This window comes from Equus quagga, chromosome 10 (assembly GCF_021613505.1).
Source record: "Equus quagga isolate Etosha38 chromosome 10, UCLA_HA_Equagga_1.0, whole genome shotgun sequence".
NCBI classification, from domain to species: domain Eukaryota; kingdom Metazoa; phylum Chordata; class Mammalia; order Perissodactyla; family Equidae; genus Equus; species Equus quagga.
Genome location: NC_060276.1, coordinates 65633633 through 65653975, shown reverse-complemented (window position 1 = coordinate 65653975; position 20343 = coordinate 65633633). Strand labels below are relative to the sequence as shown.

Sequence of the window (20343 nt, the reverse complement as noted above, 5' to 3'; positions counted from 1 at the left end):
CTCTGCCAACACACAAAGTCTGAAAACATGGGCCTTATGTGTGTAATCATTTTATCACTCTCCATCCCTAGTTTTTCCTGCCTCTACCACTTACCCTAAGTTCTGCACGCAGAATCCCTAGGGACTCCCCGAAGACGCTGCATCAAGCACCCTTGGCCTCACCCTGCCTGCCTGGCTAGGTGTGGGAACCCACCAAGCCGGGTTGACTGAAAGGGTTAACAAGCAGAGCGTTGCAGAGCGGCAGGGAGAGAAGCCAATCGAGCGCCTAGGCAGGCGGATCGTCTGGCGTGGGCGGGGCCGGGACGGAACGTGCGGAAGGAAACGGCGGCGGCGGCCGCTGGGTGAGAGGGCGGCCGGGGCTAGAGGTTCGGAGGAGGCGGGGGCGACGAGGAGAGCACGTGAGCGCTGGCCGCTTCTCCCGGCTCTGCTTTATCTCTAGGGGTCGGTAGCTGCGGGGACAGCCCAGGGCCCGGTGTATGGCCACGGAGTTACGGTGTCCGGACTCCATGCCCTGTCACAACCAGGCAGTAAAGTCTGCCTCTACCCCAAGCCCCGAGCCGCCGCGACCTGGTGACCTGATCCCAGACCAAGCCGGGGGAAACAGCGCCTCCGTGGCCAAGCTGACTCTCCTCGCCGGGCACGCCCATTCGAGCGTACCCGCTGAGAGGGACCCTCAGGCCTGTGGCGGCCTCAGCCTTAACTCAGAGAACAACGGTGGCAGTGGCAACTATGACGCACCAGCCAGCGATTCCCTCCTAGGGGACTGCGAACTCTCGGGGCAGATAGGGGCGCAGCTTAAGCTGCTGCCTATGAATGATCAGATCCGGGAGCTGCAGACCATCATCCGGGACAAGTGAGCCAAGAGCGGAAGGGGAAAGGGAGGTGGAGGGTCCCTCGGGGTGTGGGTGGGGATTGGAAGTAAAAGGGCTAATGGGTAAGGTTCTTGGCCGTGGCAAACTGGTCCGTGGAGACTGTGCCAGGGCCTGTTCTTTGAGGGGGAGTGTCACGTGACTCAGGCCTCCAACCGTCTCCTAGTTCCTGTGTTTAACTTCGCTTTGTGTAGGGGAGGGAGCCTTTTTGGTAGCTTCGGGCTGCTGCTTTGTCTCCCGTAAGCGATGAGGAATCCTCAGCCATTCCAGGAGGGTAAACGCGTTTTACGCTATCTGCCTGGTGCCCGTCCACGTGGTAAATCCATAACCCAGAAATGGTTACTATCGGAGGTTGTGCTCTCCCTCCAGTCATCTCAGGCTCACAAATAGGAATAAAGCAATTTCTGTTGTGCTCAACAGGACCTCTGACCCTTTAGTGTTTGCTACTGCATATATGTCGTTTTGTCTAAGGTCTTTATTAGTCTTGGAGTTTAGGTTTACTCGGTCAGGTGAAAGCTTACCTAACTTTTATCAGGATTGTTTTACTGTAAACGTTTTTTGTTGTTAGTGCCATAGAGTGGATTCTGACTCCTGGCGACCCTGTGTACAGTAGAGCAGAACCCTGCCCAGTCTTTTTGCACCTTCCAGGCTAGATGAGACAATCCTCTGCTGCTGTTTATAGGGTTTTCATGGCCTTTTTTTTGGGGGGGGGGGTTTGAAATGGGTGGCCCGGTCCTCCTTAGTCTGCAAGCTCCGTTCAAACCTCTCCACTATAGGTGACCCTGCTGGTATTTGAAATACCCCTGGCATATCTTCCAGTACCATAGCAACACGCAGCCACCACAGTATGACAACCGACAGATGGGTGGTGTGGTTCCCTGACTGGGAAACAAACCTGGACCCTGGCAGTGAGAGCACCAAATCTTAATCATTAGACCATCAGGGCTGACTACTGTAAACTTATAGGACATCAGATGTTTCCTTTATAGTTAGTGGAGCAAAGAGAGCCTAAAGGAGTCTTTGGCACCCCTCCTAATCCCACAAACTAAAGTAGCCAAACCTTCATGTTAAAATGCTATTTTTAGGGGATCTCAAAACTCATGTTGTAGATGGGGGTTCCTTAAGGGAAATATGTCCCATGATGAACTAGAGCTGGTTTCTACCTTGGCAGCACTTTAAATGTGTAGCTGCTGCATATGAAAACACTCGTTTTTCAGTGGGTGCCTTGATCTTCTAAAATGGGTACTGAGTCAGGATGCCACTCCCTAAATCGGACACTAATAACTTTTTCTTCATACTATTGTGATAGGCTCCCAATTTGTTTCCCAGCAACCAGTTTTTCGCTCTTCCACATGCACCCACACATTACTGAACAATTAATCCTTTTAATATACCACTTTGATTGGGTAACTGCCCTACTCAGCAGCTTTCTTTGGCTGCTCTGAGTCTGCCAAATAAAGTCCAGGATCCTTAACTTGATATTAAGGCTTCTCTTTGTGGTTCCTGGAAACTATTCTGAAACATCCCTGCTTCTGCTCTCATCTGGAATTCTCTTTACTCCTTCTCTGCATGTTCAAATCCTACCTATTCTTCAAGGTCAAACTCAGCATTAAATGTCTGCCTCTGCCAAGAAGCTTTCCTTTTATCATTCTTCCTTGCTCATCTTCCCTGGCCTTTTTAGGGCTAGATTAACCTATTTCATATGTTGTTATTTGTATATCAATCTTATCTCACCTATTAGATTTTAAGCTCCCTGAGGGCAGAAATTATATCTTTTACATTTTTGAATTCTCACCATGCCTTGCAAATAATAAATGCTCAGTTACTAAAGGATTTTTTCTAGCTCTTAAAATTATATTTATGAAACTATACTTTTTTTTTTTTTTGCAGGGAAAGATTCACCTGGAGCTAACGTCTGTGGGCAATCTTTCTCTTTTTTTCGTTCTTCCCAAAGCCCCAGTACATGGTTGTACATCCTAGTTGTAAGCCCTTCTAGTTCTTCTATGTGAGCTGCCACCACCACATGGCAGCTGACAGATGGGTGGTGTGGTTCTGTGACCGGGAAATGAATCTGGGGCACCAAAGTGGTGAGCGCATTGAACTTTAACCACGGGACGATCAGGGTCAGCTCCTGTTTGTTTTTAATGAATCAGTATTGAAAACTACTGTGGTCATGTGCTCTAATAGATGAAGTAGTGATCTTAAAAAGTAGGAGGCGTGGGCTTGGTAGTTGTGGTCGGGGGAAGCCGAAATAAAACTTAGTTGTAAAACAAAGAAAATAGAATGATGATTCTTGTTTCTATAGAGCAAGAGTTACTAACTTTGAGTTTTGGGCCCCACTGCACCTATAGGTGGGCTTCAGGGCTTTAGCAAACCCTCTGAAATTATCTGGGAAAGTTATTTGTATGTGCATTTTTAATGGTTTTTTTTTAAAGATTTTACTTTTTCCTTTTTCTCCCCAAAGCTCCCCCAGTACATAGATGTATATTCTTTGTTGTGGGTCCTTCTAGTTGTGGCATGTGGGACGCCGTCTCACTGTGGCCCGATGAGCAGTGCCATGTCCACGCCCAGGATTTGAACCAACGAAACACTGGGCCGCCTGCAGCGGAGCGTGCCAACTTAACCACTCGGCCACGGGGCCAGCCCCATTAATGGTTGTTTTTTAAATAACATCTTTATTGAGATGTAATTAACATACCATACAATACACCATTTAAAATGTACATTTTGAGGGTTTTTAAGTATGTTCGTGGCTGTGCAACCATCACCACAATCAGTTTTAGAACATGTTCATCACCCAGACAAGAAAGCCTGACCCATGAGCAGTCATTCCCCAACCCACCCAAAGCCCTAGACAACCACTGATCTGTCCCTATTGATTTGCCTATTCTGGACATTTCATATAAATGGAATCATACAACATGTGGTCTTTTGTGACTAGTTCCTTTCATTTAGCATGATGTTTTCAAGCTTCATCCGTATTGTATCGGTATACCATTCGTTTTTTGCCTGAATGATAATCCATTGTATGGATATAGCATGTTGTGTTCATCCATTCATCACGTGATGGGCATTTGGGTGGTTTCCACTCTGGCTGTTATGAATAATGCTACTATGAACATTGGCATATGTGCCTTTTTATGGGGTGAGGATCCCTTAGCTTTCCTTGCATTTCACAAGGAGGTCTTCATGGCAATGTAAAGGTGAACCATTGCTATAGAGCTTGGAGAGGGCGTGACATTCAGCATTCATATATGACAACGTCAATACCCAATTTTACTGTGTTACTCAGAACAGCCTGCATTGTATAGTAAACCTGAGTGTAAGTGAAATTTTTTTTCTGAGTTTGGAAGGAGACAGTAGGATCCAGAGTGATCTTAGGCCAGATGTTTAGCATCTCTGTGCTTCAACTTTATCATTTATAAAATGAGGATGTTGGTAGTACCTCATGGAGCTCCTGGGAGGCTAAACAAGATACTGCTTGTGAACATTTGTTATAAACAGTGAAGAGCTGTGCACATTTAAGGCATTTCAAGCCTTCATGTTTAGATTTGTGCATGGTTCTGATTGCATCGTAATTGCTGGTTTCTTGAGCTTCCAGGGGATAGTAAAAGGAATTTAGCTGTATGTAGAATCCACGTTCTTATTTTAAAAAGCAACACTGAGAGATCCTAGATAATTTTTATCCTGCTATGATATAGTATAGCAAGACTCACTATAATTTTTGATAACTAACCGATGTTTAGTTATTTAGACTGGAGACAGTGTTTCAAGTTTTGTTTTTGTCAAATCTGTTAACAGAGGCCTCTATTCCTTTACCTTCAAAAATTGGTATCCCCTTACATGAACAAGACCTGTTTCATCCCCTCCAGGGGCTGGTGTAGGGTTCCTGTGGTAAGAGAAGCTATATTTACGTCGGTCTAAGTTAGGGAAAGTGCCGTGAGTTATCATATCCTGTCTTCCTTGGGGCTTATGCTCTTCACTATTGTGATGTGACATTGTATAGATGCACTATGGAGCTGTCTGATAACAGAGGCCGTGGAAGTCCTTGTTATTCCTTTCATTGTTCCTGGTCCCTAGTATCTGTCTGGTGAAGGGTTTGATTCCTGAGTTGACTTTGGCCTGGGGAGGTGGGGCTTGAGCCAGCAGGACTGCATGTTTTTGTAGATATATAAAGCAGGCAAGATTGAAAACACTGGACTGATTTGAAACGTCTTTTTATTTTTTTGAAATGTGCAGGATTTGCAACATAATATATTGGTTGTATTACTGAATTTCAAGGAAATTGTTTTCTTTCTGAGAGTGTGGTAATCTAGACATCAAATAACCAGATAATGTACTCAGTCACGCGTAGGTCTCCGGTGAACTTGGGAAGATAAATGATTCCTTCATTTCCAGTTGTTTTTGTTGTTGCACTGGGTTACACCACACTTCCTTTTCTGCCTCCTTTGTATACTAAACTCAGCAAAGTCTGAGTCTAATGAACTTTTTCCTTGAATGTAGTTCATGACCTCATATTTAAGGCAGTGGAGTGTATTTAAAAGGTTCTCTCTCCTCTCCAGTTTTTCGTTTCCTTTTGTCTCCTGAGACATTAAAGCAAAGCTGTTTCATGAGCTGTTGAATGTTTCCTGTATATTCGTCCTCAGAGGGACTTTGCCATGGCCTCAGCAGGCAGCTTGGATGAAAGTTGAGCAATATTAGAATATTTTAGTCTGTGAAATTGCACTAAAGGAGTACATTCAGCCTTGTGACTTTTTTTTTAGTCGCCTGAAGGGGAGACAGTTAACCTCAGGACGGATAAACATCCTTTGTAGCCCTAATGTGAGTGTAGCCTAGTGTGATTTGAGTCATCTGACTAGGTAATGGCCTGAGGAGTCTTTTTTTTTCCAAATACAAGTTTTTGGTACCCATCCTTAGAGTAGTCTTGGGTGGAACCTGAGCACCTGGAGCTTGACAAACGCCGCGGGTGATTGTGCTGTGCTTAGGCTGAGCCACCGCCCCTGGCAGAAGGGCCATTCTTCCTTGCATAGTGATTTGCCTGGCTCTGGATTTGGGATATAGGCTGAACTGGGGATTCCACACACTAAACAGAATCAGCCTAGAGACCCAGGCCCAGTATCATTGTGAGACTGGAGGAATCTCAAAACTTTTCCCTTCAACTTGTGCAAAACCAAAATGTCCACCACAGAAAAAACTGTGACCTGCAAGTTGTTTCAATCATGGACGTGTTTTTGGTTTTACTGGGTTTTCCATGTGAATTTTCTTACTGGCTTTTAGGCCAGGAGGGAGGAAGTCACCTCTTTAAACTATATATACCCCTGTTGTAATATTTATTGGGCATATCCTAATATTGTCTTGCCAACTAGTCTGGACTCCAGACAGGCAGAAAGGAGGTCTGGCCTGGTACAGTACCTGGCACACAGAAGAATTAATGTTGCAATCATTATAAAAAAATAAACTTCTGAGTGACTGAAGCCTGGGTTCTAAAGGAAAATGATAATTTCTCTTCTTTTTCTACCTGATTTTGAATGTTTACGTTGAACTTTGCTTTGAGGCACAAGTAAACAATTAATGACATTCTATTTTAAGAGCTTTTTAAGAAGGTGCTGAAGAGCTGTGACTTTGATTACTTGCACCTGGCGCGTAGTAAAAGCTATTTTTTGTTTTTGTTTTGTTGTTTTTTTAACTTTTCACATCAGATTAGGTTTGCTCCAAGTGCTTCACTGGGGATTTGTTTTTATGAGGGTGAAGGAAGGAGGAGGAAAGTCATTTATAAATCCTCTGCATGCCGTGACAAACCCTGGAGCTGTTCTTTATTTTAGTGATCACATAATAATGTAGCTCTGGAGGTAGGGCTTATGTTTTCAGAGCTTTTGCTCAACATTGGCTCTAAATGGAACATTCCTTTGGTTTAAACCTGCCAGAAAAGCTTTTATATGCCACTTCTCTTTAACCTCTTGCTTAAAAAACAAAAACATATTAGAGCTGAATTTGAGTCCATTTAGTCCTTCCTAATTAACTTAGGTTCCCAGGTAAAATACAGGACACCCAGTTAAATTTGAATTCAGATAAACGATGAATACTTTTTGCTGTTTAAGTATATCCTAAACATTGCATGGGATATACTTCTGAATTACAAATTTAACTGGGTGTCCTGTATTTTTACTTCTTAAATCTGGCAAGCCTGTGCCCGACTCTAACTTCTCCCACTCCAGATGCGGAAAACAGTGCTTAGGTATAATCTTCATTTTTGAAATGACACCTAATCAGTGCTGCTAGGATTTGATTTAAATTAAATTGTTTTCAGTTCTGAGTCGGAGGTTTTGATTTCATCATTTTTGGAAAGGATGGACTCTTGCATGCAGTAACCTTAGTACATGCTCTTTACGAGCCATCTTGTAGCAGCCGCTTCTCCCTCTTCAGCAGGGACATTTTAGTGATGTTTTATTTGCCTGCCAGACTCTTTTATTTCATTGTTTGCATTGTATGTACATGCCAGTCTGATTCACAGGGAGAGAAATATCATTAAAATATGTCTAAAAACTGGTTACCTTTTAGGAAGCATTCATTTATTAGAGCAAAATATAAATAATGGTTTTACTTAGGGTCTTGGAATCAGAGAGCTTGAGGCTGGGAAGAACCTTGAAATACTTCACCTCTTTAAGCCTCACTATTTTCATCTCTAAAGTGGTAGCAATCTTACTACCTCTTAAGGTTGTGTGAGGATTAGAGCAGATAATGTAGCAAAAGTGCTTAATACTTGGCACCAAGGAAGCTTTTAATAAATGGTGACCTGTGGGAAAGAAGAGAGTAATGTGCATATAATATTAGATACCTGATGTCACTTTTGGACCTTTTTAGAGAAGCTTTATAAATAAATCTTTGTACACTTGGGGTGTGTGTATGTATATATGTCACATTTATAACTATAATAGATACATATGTATACACAAATGATATGTATAATATATATACACACATAGTTGTTAAAATGATTTCTGTAAAAGGAAAAAAGGAGCTGTCAAGTTTATTCTGAATAGAGAGAAGTGATCAAGCGGCAATTTCTGCTGTAGAAATTGAAGTTGTAATTGTCCCAGGGGAGGATGTCTTCCAACCACACTGGAGAACCCCCTCTAGTCGTAGGAGTAGTAGTAGTGAGGCCTAGTAAGAAGAGGGGAGAAGATCTCTACTTGAAGTGTAAATTTGTTAATATTATAAAAACATTCCTCTCTCATAGTTCTATATCTTGTGGATGATAAGTAAATACCTATTAGTCTTTTGAAAGAAAGATCAGTGAGATTCAAGAGGTTTCATCTTGGCTTGGGTTTGCTATGAGACATACATGGGTTTTTTTTGGTTTTTTAAAGATTTTATTTTTTTCCTTTTTCTCCCCAAAGCCCCCCGGTACATAGTTGTATACTCTTCGTTGTGGGTCCTTCTAGTTGTGGCATGTGGGACGCTGCCTCAGCGTGGTTTGATGAGCAGTGCCATGTCCGCACCCAGGATTCGAACAAAGGAAACACTGGGCCGCCTGCAGCGGAGCGCGCGAACTTAACCACTCGGCCACGGGGCCAGCCCCGAGACATACGTGTTTTTAAATGTATACAATTGCTGAAGCCCCTCTGGAAATTTTAAAGTGCTTTATAAACAATCTTAGGTAGGGAAGAGTCCATTTACCAAATGCACATTAAAATGAGGATTTGGCTTCCGGTATGATTTTGTTGTTTCAGTGTGAAGATCATTTTTTAAAATGGCTGCCTTTGGCTTTGCTTTAATTGCTACAGATGTGTGACACATTTGTTGGGGGGAATGTCAAAAAAAGTATTTTCTCAGATATGGTTAGGTCTGCATTGTTAATCCTGTTTGGGGTTTGTACAACTTAAAAGATGCTCAGTTTACGATTAATTAGATTTCGGTGCTCTGAATTATGAGGCCCTGAATATCATTGTTTAAATATTTGATCTTTAATCATTTGGATATATTTTAGAATATTCCAGGGATGTATGTCAGTGTGTTTGTTGCTTTGTGATAATTTTGCATTAGATTTTATTTGGGACTCTTAATCAGGTGGAAGATGATTAAAATGTCTTTCAAAGCTTTGTTTCCAGTGTGAGAGATATTTTAAAAAAATGATTTGGAGACAAAAGCGAATAGTTATGATTTGAAACAAAGTGCATGGAGTGAATAAGACCTGGGGTCTAGTTTACATTAAAACATATTTATTAACAAATACTTTAGTCCAATGTTGGTCCTAAAGTAGGGGCTCAGAGAATATGTGCAACTTGATTGATCCGACAAGTAAATACCTGCTTTATGAAACTCCGGTGTTAACAATGTTAAGGATTTAGATGTGGATATTGAAGACCACTGTGAAGTTTTAAAAATGCTATCAACTTACTGTATTCTAGCTGTACTTTAATTTCTAAATTGATTTAAAGTAAACAGTATGGGTCTGAAGTCTGTCTAAAACAGGAGAAAGGTAAGTAATTACTGTTTGTAGTGGGCTGACTTGGAGGAGTAAATGCTTTGATTGGAAGTCAAATAGCTATCGGGATGACAGGTCTTATTACGTTCTCATAGTATGTACCTTTTTTGGAATGTAGAGAAAGTGCTTATTATGCAAAAGTTATCAGCTGAGGCTGATATTTTTGGGGAGAGAGCGAAAGGAGTTAAAATATCTGATTCCGATGTAAAATAATGGATTTGGGCAACTCTGATCCCTTAACCTGATATAACTTTTCTGTGTAATAAATTTATGTGTGTAACTGTTCAGAAATTAAAAGCAAATATTTCAGATGTGTTCCTAAGATATATTACTGGATATTTCTTTAGGACAAATCCAGACTTTTCTTCCCTATTGAAAAACTGTGTTCTGGCCACCTAGACAAGTTTGTGTAGGTCTAGCAAACAGGGCAGTAGACTTCGGTATTTTTGGGTAGTTAAATGACTTTACTGACAAGCATGTTATGAAGGTTAGTTATAGAAATGAAAGGTGCTAGTGTAATAGTATAGTTTCATTTGAAAACCACAGTACATAAAATAGAGCCTGTTTTAAATGGCTCTCTGTGTGTATAGGTGTGTGGGTAGAGTTTTCTGCGTTTGGGGAATATTTATATATAAAGAATACAGACCTATCTTCTTGCTATTGCTCAATTATGGTCCATATCTTAGAGAGTTAATATCTATAATATGGTAGAACCATGGTTACTTTAAGAAACCTAATGCCATTGTGTCAGGGATATTTCATTGCTTTTCCCTGTCAGAGAAAGTAAATGCAGCTTGAAAAAAAAAGAGTTGTGTTTATTGGTATACTGAGATAATAGATGCTCGCATATGCCATTTAGATGCTGTGTTGGGGAATGTTTTAGGTATGCTATGGATAGGCAGATGGGGATTTTTAAGTACATAAACTGTAAATCAGTCTGTTCAGTCAGATCTTTTAACTTATATGGGAGAAGGAAGAGGAACAATACTAGATCTTTACATACAGAAAAAATGTCAGCCTTTTAACCTTGTCTTTTTGGCTAGTTAACAGCTTGTGGGTAGGTGCAACCCTGGATTATTATTACTTGGGTGCTTCAGGATATGAAAGTATTGACCAGAAGGAAATATACCAGAAAATGGCAGAAAGATGTAGGGAATAAAGTAATTGATTGAAAGTAATTGATTGAAAAACAGGCAAAAGGAGCAAATTATCAATAATTTGAGGAAGAGGTCTTAGAAATGAGGTTCTGTGTTCTTGAAAGCAGTGGCAAAAGTAGAGGACTTGTTTGTACCATTCTCATTGCAGAAAGGATTAGAGACAAAGTAGATGGGTTACTTATCTTGGTAATAAGGGTTTTAGATCAAGGTGAATGGAAGGGGAGAATGGGGAGAACCTGGTGTTCTTACTGCAAAGTTTTTCTCTTAACTTGAGCTGTGGGCTTGCTGCCATTTTCCAGGGGGGTGCTTCATTCATTTCCTGGTTGAATAATATATACTTGGGCAGCTCAGTGGGAGACTGCATGATCTTTTCAATTCCTGTCTCTAATGTTGATATCAGGTAAGCATTTTCAATAATATTTGTCAAGTCATTCCATTCAATTTCCTGTATCCAAATGAAAGAGATCCTGCCTCAATACTAGTCTGTACCTATAAGCTTTTAAGCTTTTAGTATGTAATAGGTCTTAATATCAGTGTTACTATATGTATTAAGTAATATTTTACGTTAAAGCTCTAATCTAGACTAAAACTTGTACTACTTTTTTTTAGGACAGCCAGTAGAGGGGACTTCATGTTTTCTGCGGATCGTTTGGTAGGTAGAGGCTTTCCATTTTCTTTTCATTGTTGTTCCTAGTGATATAGGCATAGTAGGCCAAGGGCAATTTTTGTTCGAGAGCATTCTGCGGGTGAGAGAGATCATGCCAGGTAACCATCATCTTGCCAGATTTGTAAAGTGTTGTTTCTACTGTTGCTTTAAAGCTTTGCCTCAATCCCTTTCACCTCAGAGCATTGCCCATGAACACATTCTCTGTAGTTGTGAAGTACCACTACCTCTCAAATGGATCTTGGTAACTTGATCCTGAGCAACCCTTAAATGCCTCATCTTAGGGCAGTGAAGTGAAGTACATTAAAAGAAAACCAAACACGTAAGGAGACCTAGTAGTTACCCTTGTGGTATACATATAATGCACAAAAACGAATACTCTCTTGTGGTTTACGTGGTGGGGGGGTGGGTATTTATTTTGCTTCTTCCTTTCTGTATTATTCTTACATGTGAAATGCTAAGTTGGACTCTCTATGCTTTCCTCAGGGACTTTCTGTTAAGGATTGACCAAGCCCAGTTCTGTTTAGCTAGTGTGATCTGAGAGGATCTCAGGCCAAATTGGATTGTCTTCAGGGTAGGCACTGTGTATCCTTCTTGTGTTTATATCTAAGTGTGCTCAGTGCTTGGAATGAGGTTGATACATTTTCTGCTGTCGTTATTAATATTCATTCATTCACGAAATATATATATATATATTGAACTTACGTGAGTCAGGCACTGTGCTAGGCTTTGTTGCGGGGGGGAGGAGATAACAGCGGTAAAGAATATAGACATGATCCTGATCTTGGGGAGTTTGCCATCTAAATATTCTAGTCAGTAATTAGTTTGGGAAAGAAAGAAAAGTGGCTTATTAACCTCATGGATCTAATCAGAGAGCACAAGATAGATTATTAAAGGGAATGTGAGGAGGGAAAAAGGCATGAAACTTTTCATTTAGATATTCCCTGGGGAAAATCTTTATTCCAGAAGAGCGTAGACAACTCTTGTTCTACTGTTGGCTTTAAGTATTCTTGGTTCAGAGGCTACTTCTATTTACAATTATTTGAGCTTCCAGGGGCAGTAATAACCCTTGGATTGCATCGAGAGAAATGTAGTTGACATTCCTGGAGTGATAGGTCCTTTTGTCTTTACACCTTTACCAAACCAAAGGGATAGATTCAAGGAGGAAGGAACTTGTGTTAATGGCTTTTGTGGGGAAAACAGAGGTCTTGGTGTTCACTGGTAGAAGATGGTTCCTTTTTCTTTCTTTTGCTTTCCTTGTGCCCTTTTTCTATAGAAAGGAGGAGTTAAGTTCATGGTAATTGTAAAATGCTTGTCTGAAAGGGTAGGCATTATATCTTAGTCAAATGAGAGATAATAAGGACCCGGGGCATAATTCCCCTGAGAGGCTGGTAATTTGGACCTCTCTGTTCTCTGCACTTGGCTTTGAAGGTCCTGATATTGGAGGGGAGGTGTTTGTGGAGGGTCTGTTGTCGTTGTGGTAGCGACTGGAGTCATTTAGGTTTCTAGTGTTGAGGATGTCTAGTACACTGTCTCTTCTAACACAAGGGTCCCATTAAAGTTGACATTAATTCTCTCCTGAATTTGTCAGGATTGGCTAACAAATTTTATGTTTTAGTCACTCTTCTGGTTTTATGTTCTCCTATAAAGTTTGGACACACTAAATTTCTGTCCCACAGTTGCAGGAGATGGGCAGGAGGTAAGACTCTTTAGAGGAATGTTACTAGGAGGAGATCTAGGCTCTTCAAAGAAAAGAATCCTCTTCTTCCCCTGCAATTTGCTGATAAGAAACATTAGTTTCCACAGAAGGTGGTTGCTAGAGGTGTGTACCCATACACAGTATTCGAGGTTCCTGGACCCTCTGGTGGTACAGGCTGACAAAATGCTGGCCCATTTAGCATTGATCATTTTAATGGTAGCAGGATGTTGTGTGGTGATAACAGAGCATGCGGCCTGGCATTTCTCCCTGCTGTTCTTTGTTCTCAATCAATAATGTAATATTGATTGGAGAAAATGTGCATTGCAGACTCAGTGCTGCCTTAATTGTATTTAGCTCTGGGTGCTCATAAGAATACTGGTAATATCTGGTTTTTGGAGTCTGTTTCTAGTAGTTCTGACAGATTCTTTTCCTCTGTACCACATATTAAGATAGTTAGGAGCCTTCCTTTTTTTTTTTGTAGCTGGGAACCTCAGTGCATTCAACTGGATCCTACTTCAAGCTCAGTAAATTGGTTCAGCCCCATACGCTCATTTATTTTCTCCTAAGAAGTTCCAGGATTTATTTGCGTTATGGTGGGCGTTTGTTAAAAAGAATCCAACTTGACAGTTTCAGAGAAGTTCCCAGTGGGTACTATTTCCAGAGTAACCAGAAGTGTATTACTTCCAAGTGTGCCTGCCGTGACTCTTGTCACTGTAGTTTTGCATCTCTCATAATATAGCCCGGACTGACTAAATAAGAAGCAGAAGGCATACTTGAGCCTTTTGGTGGGAATCACGTGCCTAACCAAGGTTGGATACCTGGCAGCAAGCAGCCTCACATTTCTTACTTCCATAAGCTAAATCCTTGCCTAGTGTGCTACTGACTTTTTGCCTAGTGGTCAGCTCCTGAGGCTAGCAGCTAACAGGATTCTTAGCAGGTTCTTAACTTATTCTTCCTTTGACTCTCTAGATCAGACTTGTTGTGGAAGAGGGATTGAATCAACTGCCATATAAAGAATGCATGGTGACCACTCCAACAGGTAACCAGGACTGTTTCTCTCATATTCTCCTCATAAAAATTCTGAGATAGAATTGGGGGAAAATGGAAAGAAAGTGGTCTAAGTCAGTATGCAAAATGAGGAGTCTAGATGGAGCTGTTCTTTTAAACAACTTAAACTTGGAGATGTTTAGTAGAGAAATACATCTGGATGACTTTTTGTTAATGGCTTGCTTGTCAATTCAACTTAAAGGTTAATAAATATTCTTCAGCATGCATGTGTTGCCTTTGATGATGGCACATTGGGACCAGAGTTAAGAATTGCTGGCAGCTTATCTTCACCTCTGGGCAAGCTGCTGGTGTTAACAAATGAGTGGGCTGGTTTGGCATTGAAACTTCCAGGTAAAAGGATGAGAAGTAAAAAAAAAAAAATAAACTAAAAACGATGAGAGTTAGAGAAGGTGCTTTGTTCTACTCTAATAGAAAGCAGCCAAAGATTCCTATTTCACGGTTTTGAAATTCTGATTTGGTTCTTTAGTAAATAATGGAAGCTGTTCAGTGAAAGGTTGACATTATGAAAATTGGGGGCTGAACTTACTGCATCATAATTGATACAAATTCAGGATGAGACCAAGGGTTGACCATGTTCTGGTAACTACTTCAGCCTCTCCTGCTTTTTTAAAGCAGAATGGAGGCTCATGAAAAGGGAGGGAGCGAGAAGGCTCTCTGCTGCAGTTCACAGTGGGATCCCAGTTTGAATTGATGGTGTTTATAGCATTGTTGGAGTGCAGTGATTCTCCTCTAAATTCAATTTGAGGAACGGGTATATGAATATCATGCTATTGTAAGTCCTATTTCCTCTCGATGAAGTCCACCTCCCAGTTATTCCCACAGGTTTCTTATGAAGAATTAAGAAATAACTGAACAGTCATGACCCTTCTCATTATTTGCACAGGGAACCTAAGATGTTATACAGTGTGTCTGGACAAGGGTTGCTGTATACTCATCTGCTTTAAACCATAGGCACTTTATAAAATAAGTGGGTTTCTCCAATGATGAAAGATAAATTCTTTGGTTTTATTCCCCAACAGGGTACAAGTATGACGGAGTAAAATTTGAGAAGGGAAATTGTGGGGTCAGCATAATGAGAAGCGGTAGGTTTGCATATGTGTGATTCTGTCTCTTTGCGTGCATAGAAACACTGTTTTCCAGGAGAGAGGCGGGCTTGTCTGTCATAATTGCAGCCTGCCTTAGCTTAAATCTCACCACCCGCATTGTCTATCTTCATGGTGCCTCAGAATCATGGCCTGTGTTTTGGTGAGTTTGGCTAATTTTAACTACAAAGCATCTTCCCTAGTGGCCTGCCCCCATGGGCAAGTCAGCTCTCAAAGAGATTTAAGGGAGGGTGGGAGGATATAAGGATGAGATGGTGCTATCTTCGGGAGGACAGGGCAGCTTGAAGACTGACGGAATATGGCACAAATTCAGGCCTGCAGAACTTTGAATACCTGACTGGAGAAAATGTTTGTTCTGTTTATCTCTTTTGTAGGGAACAGTCCTACCCTGTCGGGGATAGACTGAATGACTTGTTCAGTATTTTTAGTTTTACATTTGATGAGTATGTGACCATGTAGGCAAAAGCACTTAGCTATCATTAACTCTAGGTATTTCCAATTGCTGGTCTTTTATAAGTGTTGTGTGTTTGAGTCCAACTGATTACACTTCTAAACCAACCTTTGTGCAGAGAAAGCACATGCTTGTAATTAGAACCTTTGCCTCTTACATGGGGATGATTATTTCTGTTTAACAACTTATTTTTTGCACAATGTCCAAGATACGGTGAAAGCCTCACTTGCTTGCAGCGCAAACAAATGGATTATTTTTTTTAACATAGAAACATTCTCTTTTCTCCTTTGGCTGTGAAGTTCTGTCTGTGAACAATTGAATACCTCAAGTGAAATAGGAGCTGTAAGCTCCCTTTTTTACAGAAGGCAACTCTTACGCAATGATAGGATCTTCAGGACCATGTTGTTGAACCCCTAGTGTGTACCAATGACCTTGGGGGGATGCATAGACAGGGTTGTTTTTAACCTTAATAGCTATTGGTTGATTTTCATATGTATTAGAAAGAAACTGTTTTTATGTTCATGCTAGCGATATAAAGTTTCCTCTTAAAATAAATGTAAATGAAAACAGTTAATTTAAAGAAAAATATTAAGTAAATAACAATACAAGTAGAATTCTGATGTGGCCTAAAATCTTGAAGATGCTATGAGAATGATTGACTTTTGGCAAACACTTCCATAAAGGAATTCAGACTCAAAAATAGCTCTGTGTTCAGAGACCGAGGGGGTGGTGGTGGTGTTAGTTGTGGTTCTCTAGGGGTAGAGGGAACAATCTAGTACTTTTTCACTGTTTACCAACAAAACATCTGTTATTGAAGTCATTTTTGGGCTCAGTGATGTCTCCTGATGCTGCCTTGATCTAGAAGGAGATCTTTGGTCTGTAGCGCCCATTCTTCCATAAGTCTTTTCTGTTTTTTCAGATGAAGGTAACAGGTGTAGGTGGTTTAAAGGCTTCCTTAAAATAATAGGAGTAAAATGTTCCTGATGTTGGAAAAGCTCAGGGAGCAGCTTAACAAAACACTTTATGTCCTCTAATCATGGAAGCATGACAGCTCTAAAATTTGCAAACCGGCAATAAAACGAAGCTTATCGTAGTTTCATTGATCTGCACTAATTGTAAAATATGAGTATATCAGAAGTCAAAGCTGTTAGCTTAAGACTTGCTTTCATCTTGACAAGTCCTTTTTGTATTAATAACAGTCACAAACTATACTTTGGTCTGTTCCTAGATTTTCACTCTATCTCCCCCAACCCTTTTTCCCTTCTTTTTTATTTCCTTCTTCAAGGTGAGGCAATGGAACAGGGTTTACGAGACTGCTGTCGATCCATACGAATAGGAAAGATCCTGATTCAGAGTGATGAGGAGACACAAAGAGCCAAAGTATATTATGCCAAGTTCCCACCAGACATTTACAGGAGAAAAGTCCTTCTGATGTATCCAATTCTCAGTGAGTGGCTTGAGTTTAATTTGCAACATTTGGTTGGGGTTTAAATTCAACGTAACGCCTGCCTTCTAGGTACCCTTATATAAAGGCAAAAACTGTTTCTAAATGTGTTTTTCTCAGTTGGATTTGCAGTTGCCCTTGGCAGTTCACAGGAGAATTTTTATTGTGTAATAAGAGAATATATGTTATTAGCTCCAAAGAGCTTCTGTCTTAAAATGAACACATTGAAGCAAAGGATCTAATGAGGCAAAATATATAGAACTCAGAAAATATATTGAAATATGTCCTCTTTCTAACCCAATGACCATAGCAATGATTTTTTTCGAGGATTTATCCTCTCTGGAGGTAATATTTTTTTTTCTCCTATTCTATTCTGTTTCCTAAGCTTACTCAGATCGCACCCCAGGGTTGGGGTGGATGGTGGGTATTAAATTTGAAATCTCCAATACTGAATGAATTTAGGGCTTGTCGTGCATTTGAAAACTGAAAAGTGTAGCTGTCATATCCATTATTGAAAATAACATCATTGATAAAGAATAGGCACCTTCAAATGAAGCTTTGCCTGGTGGTGTCTTATGTTAGATTACTAAACTACCTTGACTTCAAAGAGACTTCAAAGACAGTTTGAGATAAATGTTAAAGTTTCTAATGCATTTGGTTCTCATTTGATTTCAGGCACTGGAAATACTGTCATTGAAGCTGTAAAGGTTCTTATAGAACATGGAGTTCAACCCAGTGTTATCATCCTACTGAGTCTGTTCTCCACTCCTCATGGTGAGTTCAGCATGAGACAGTAACTGGGGCTCCGGATGGTCTTGAGGCGGGTAAGTGTGCATCTGTCCAGCCTCTCATCCTAAGGAAAAGTTCATTTGCTTCAACATTAAATCTAAATCTAATTTTGGTAGTTATAACTTGTGTTTGTCATCTCTAACCTTAGTGATAATATTTTACACCATTCTAATGTTCAAATTCAAGTAGAAAAGTATGAACTAGCCCCATTGCAATTATTTTCCTGGTGGCCCTGTTTGGGTAGAGCCTGCAAATGGCTGACAGGTCCGTGTTTCTCCTTACTCCCCACATGAGCCTGCGAGCTCCTCCCAAACAGCAAGAAACTCGAGGTTCTAGCTGAAGTAGGCTTTGCAGTATGAAGCAAAGAGCAGAAGTTTTTTAAGTTAGACTTCTGCTCAAAGGGCATGGTGAGAGAACTGTGTGTTCTCCAGTTCCTGAGGGAGGTAAGCCTAATTTAAGACCCTATTTTTTTGCCATAAGATCTAGGACAATTGTGAAAGTATCTTAAGAAAATAATCAAAGATGAATGTAGAAATTTAGCTGTTAGGATATTCACTGTAGAGTTATGTTTAGTGTAGGAAAAAATTTGGAAGTATGTAAATGATTTACAGTAAGAAAATAGTTAAATAAATATATAGTCAAAGGATGTAATATTATGTAACTGTTAAATCATGTTTTGAAAAATATTTAATGACATAAAATCTATGTGGTAAATGTAAAAGAGCAGGATAAAAAATAACATTAGAATAGTATAAAATGTTAAAAACAAGTTTAGATATGACTAATATAAATCATGACTGTTATGGCTACCAAAATCAGTCTTGGATTTAACGTGGAACCTAATAAATCTTTCCTCAGGATAAGAGGCCAGACAGATGCACAATACTATTTCAATTTTCATTTTAAAATACACACACAATATTAATGGGGTTATCTTAGGATGGTGGGATTCTAAGTGATTTGTTTTATCTTTTAAGCTCTTTTGGGTGCATTTTGCAAATGTTCTACAATGAATTTGTATTTGTTTCATAACTGAAAAGAAAGAAGTATGTGGCTTCTAGTTAGGGCATTTCCTCATTTCCCGAAGTTCCAAGTCTCAGCCAACCCTGAAGAGGCTAGAGAGTGTCTGATTGGGAGGGCTGCATTCAGTAGGCCATTGATTATTTTGCTGTTTGATAGTAAAAAATGACCTGTAGTTCAGATGTTGATGATGACAGAGTGATTTGCTTGGTCATCTATTTATATATAACAGAGGTGGCATTGTGATCATCGAGATAGCCAAATAATTATTGGGTTTTCTGCCTTGGGAGTAGAAAAGTAACCCCCTTGGTTCTAATAGTATATATTAAAATTGTATACTATTCTTTGACATTATAGATGAAAAAACGTTATGCTATGGCAGCCTTGCTATGGCCTTTTAGCTTGGCTGGGGTCCTAACTAGTCCGTTTCCCTGTACCGCCCAAAGCTAGAGTTGTGACTTCTAAAAAGCTGGCTTGCTCTAACATAGCAAAGAAGTCTTGGCACGTGTTTCACAGTGTTCCAGGTGAGAAACCATGATCTTATGTATGATTGTGTTTCCAGAAAGGATTATATTCTCTCTATTTTAGCTGCCCTTAGAATGCTCTTGGGGGGAAAGTTGCTATAACTGAATATATTTTTCAAATCTTAGATATTAAACAATTTGTCTTTACGTGAGTGGGCAGGGACATAGTCTGACAACTATCAAAGCTTTTCAGATATCAGATACTATAGAAACTAAGAGATTAACCAAGTCTGACTAGGTATCCAAAGGTCATTGCTCACTGTCCTCTGTCAATATTAGACCTAGTGCCTGACTATAAACTTCCTGAATTTCAACTAATGTTACCAAAGTATCCTGCCGTAACATTTTTCCTCTTATTTTTTCAAGGTGCCAAATCAATCATTCAAGAATTTCCAGAGATCACAATTTTAACTACTGAAGTTCATCCTGTTGCACCTACACACTTTGGACAGAAATACTTTGGAACAGACTAAGTTATTGAAGGAAAATTATCTTGTGTAATGTTACAGTTATGTTTTGAGTTTCTACCTGTTTTACTAACTCACTTGAGGAATGGCAGAGAAAATTGTGTTAAAGATGCTTTGTAATTTTTGGAAATGGGTACAGTAAAAAGGAAATGCAGTAAAAAGGTTTATTTACTTTATTTGGTTGTTTCTTGACTTTTGGCACGAAATTCAACAATGAAGCACACACAGCTCTTAGAAAATATTTTAATAACCTTGTTCTGCAAGTTGCTGATCTGTCAGTGCATTGAAACTCTTCCTTAATTTATGAACCTCTCAGTTTGGAGGTTTTTTTGTGCCCACAAATAAAACCCAAATTGGAGTCACTTCTTTGGCCCACTGTAGTTTGCATTTAGTTCTAGGGAGATTTCGTGTACGTGGCTGTTGCTGCCTTCCTCCACTCTTACAGTACATGCAGGTGACTTGGAGAGGATGAAAAAGAATGCCTCCTGGAATTTTACATTTCCGTTACTGTCTTCTCTCAATTGGCTAACCATATAATCCTGCGTTATGTGGTTAGCTCTTGGGTTGAGCCATGTGTTCTTCATGAATCATTTCCTGCCCTGT

The 20343-nt window shown here is 40.1% G+C and overlaps 1 protein-coding gene across 1 annotated transcript; it reads left to right on the top strand.

Annotated features, from left to right (window-relative positions):
* Positions 1-310: 310 nt before the first annotated feature.
* Positions 311-19901, top strand: UPRT (uracil phosphoribosyltransferase homolog). Its single transcript, XM_046674055.1, has 7 exons — positions 311-853; positions 11121-11163; positions 13844-13913; positions 14962-15024; positions 16782-16943; positions 17616-17714; positions 19640-19901. The coding sequence occupies exons 1-7, from the start codon at positions 477-479 to the stop codon at positions 19744-19746; spliced, it is 921 nt and encodes a 306-aa protein (XP_046530011.1). The 5' UTR covers positions 311-476; the 3' UTR covers positions 19747-19901.
* Positions 19902-20343: the final 442 nt, after the last annotated feature.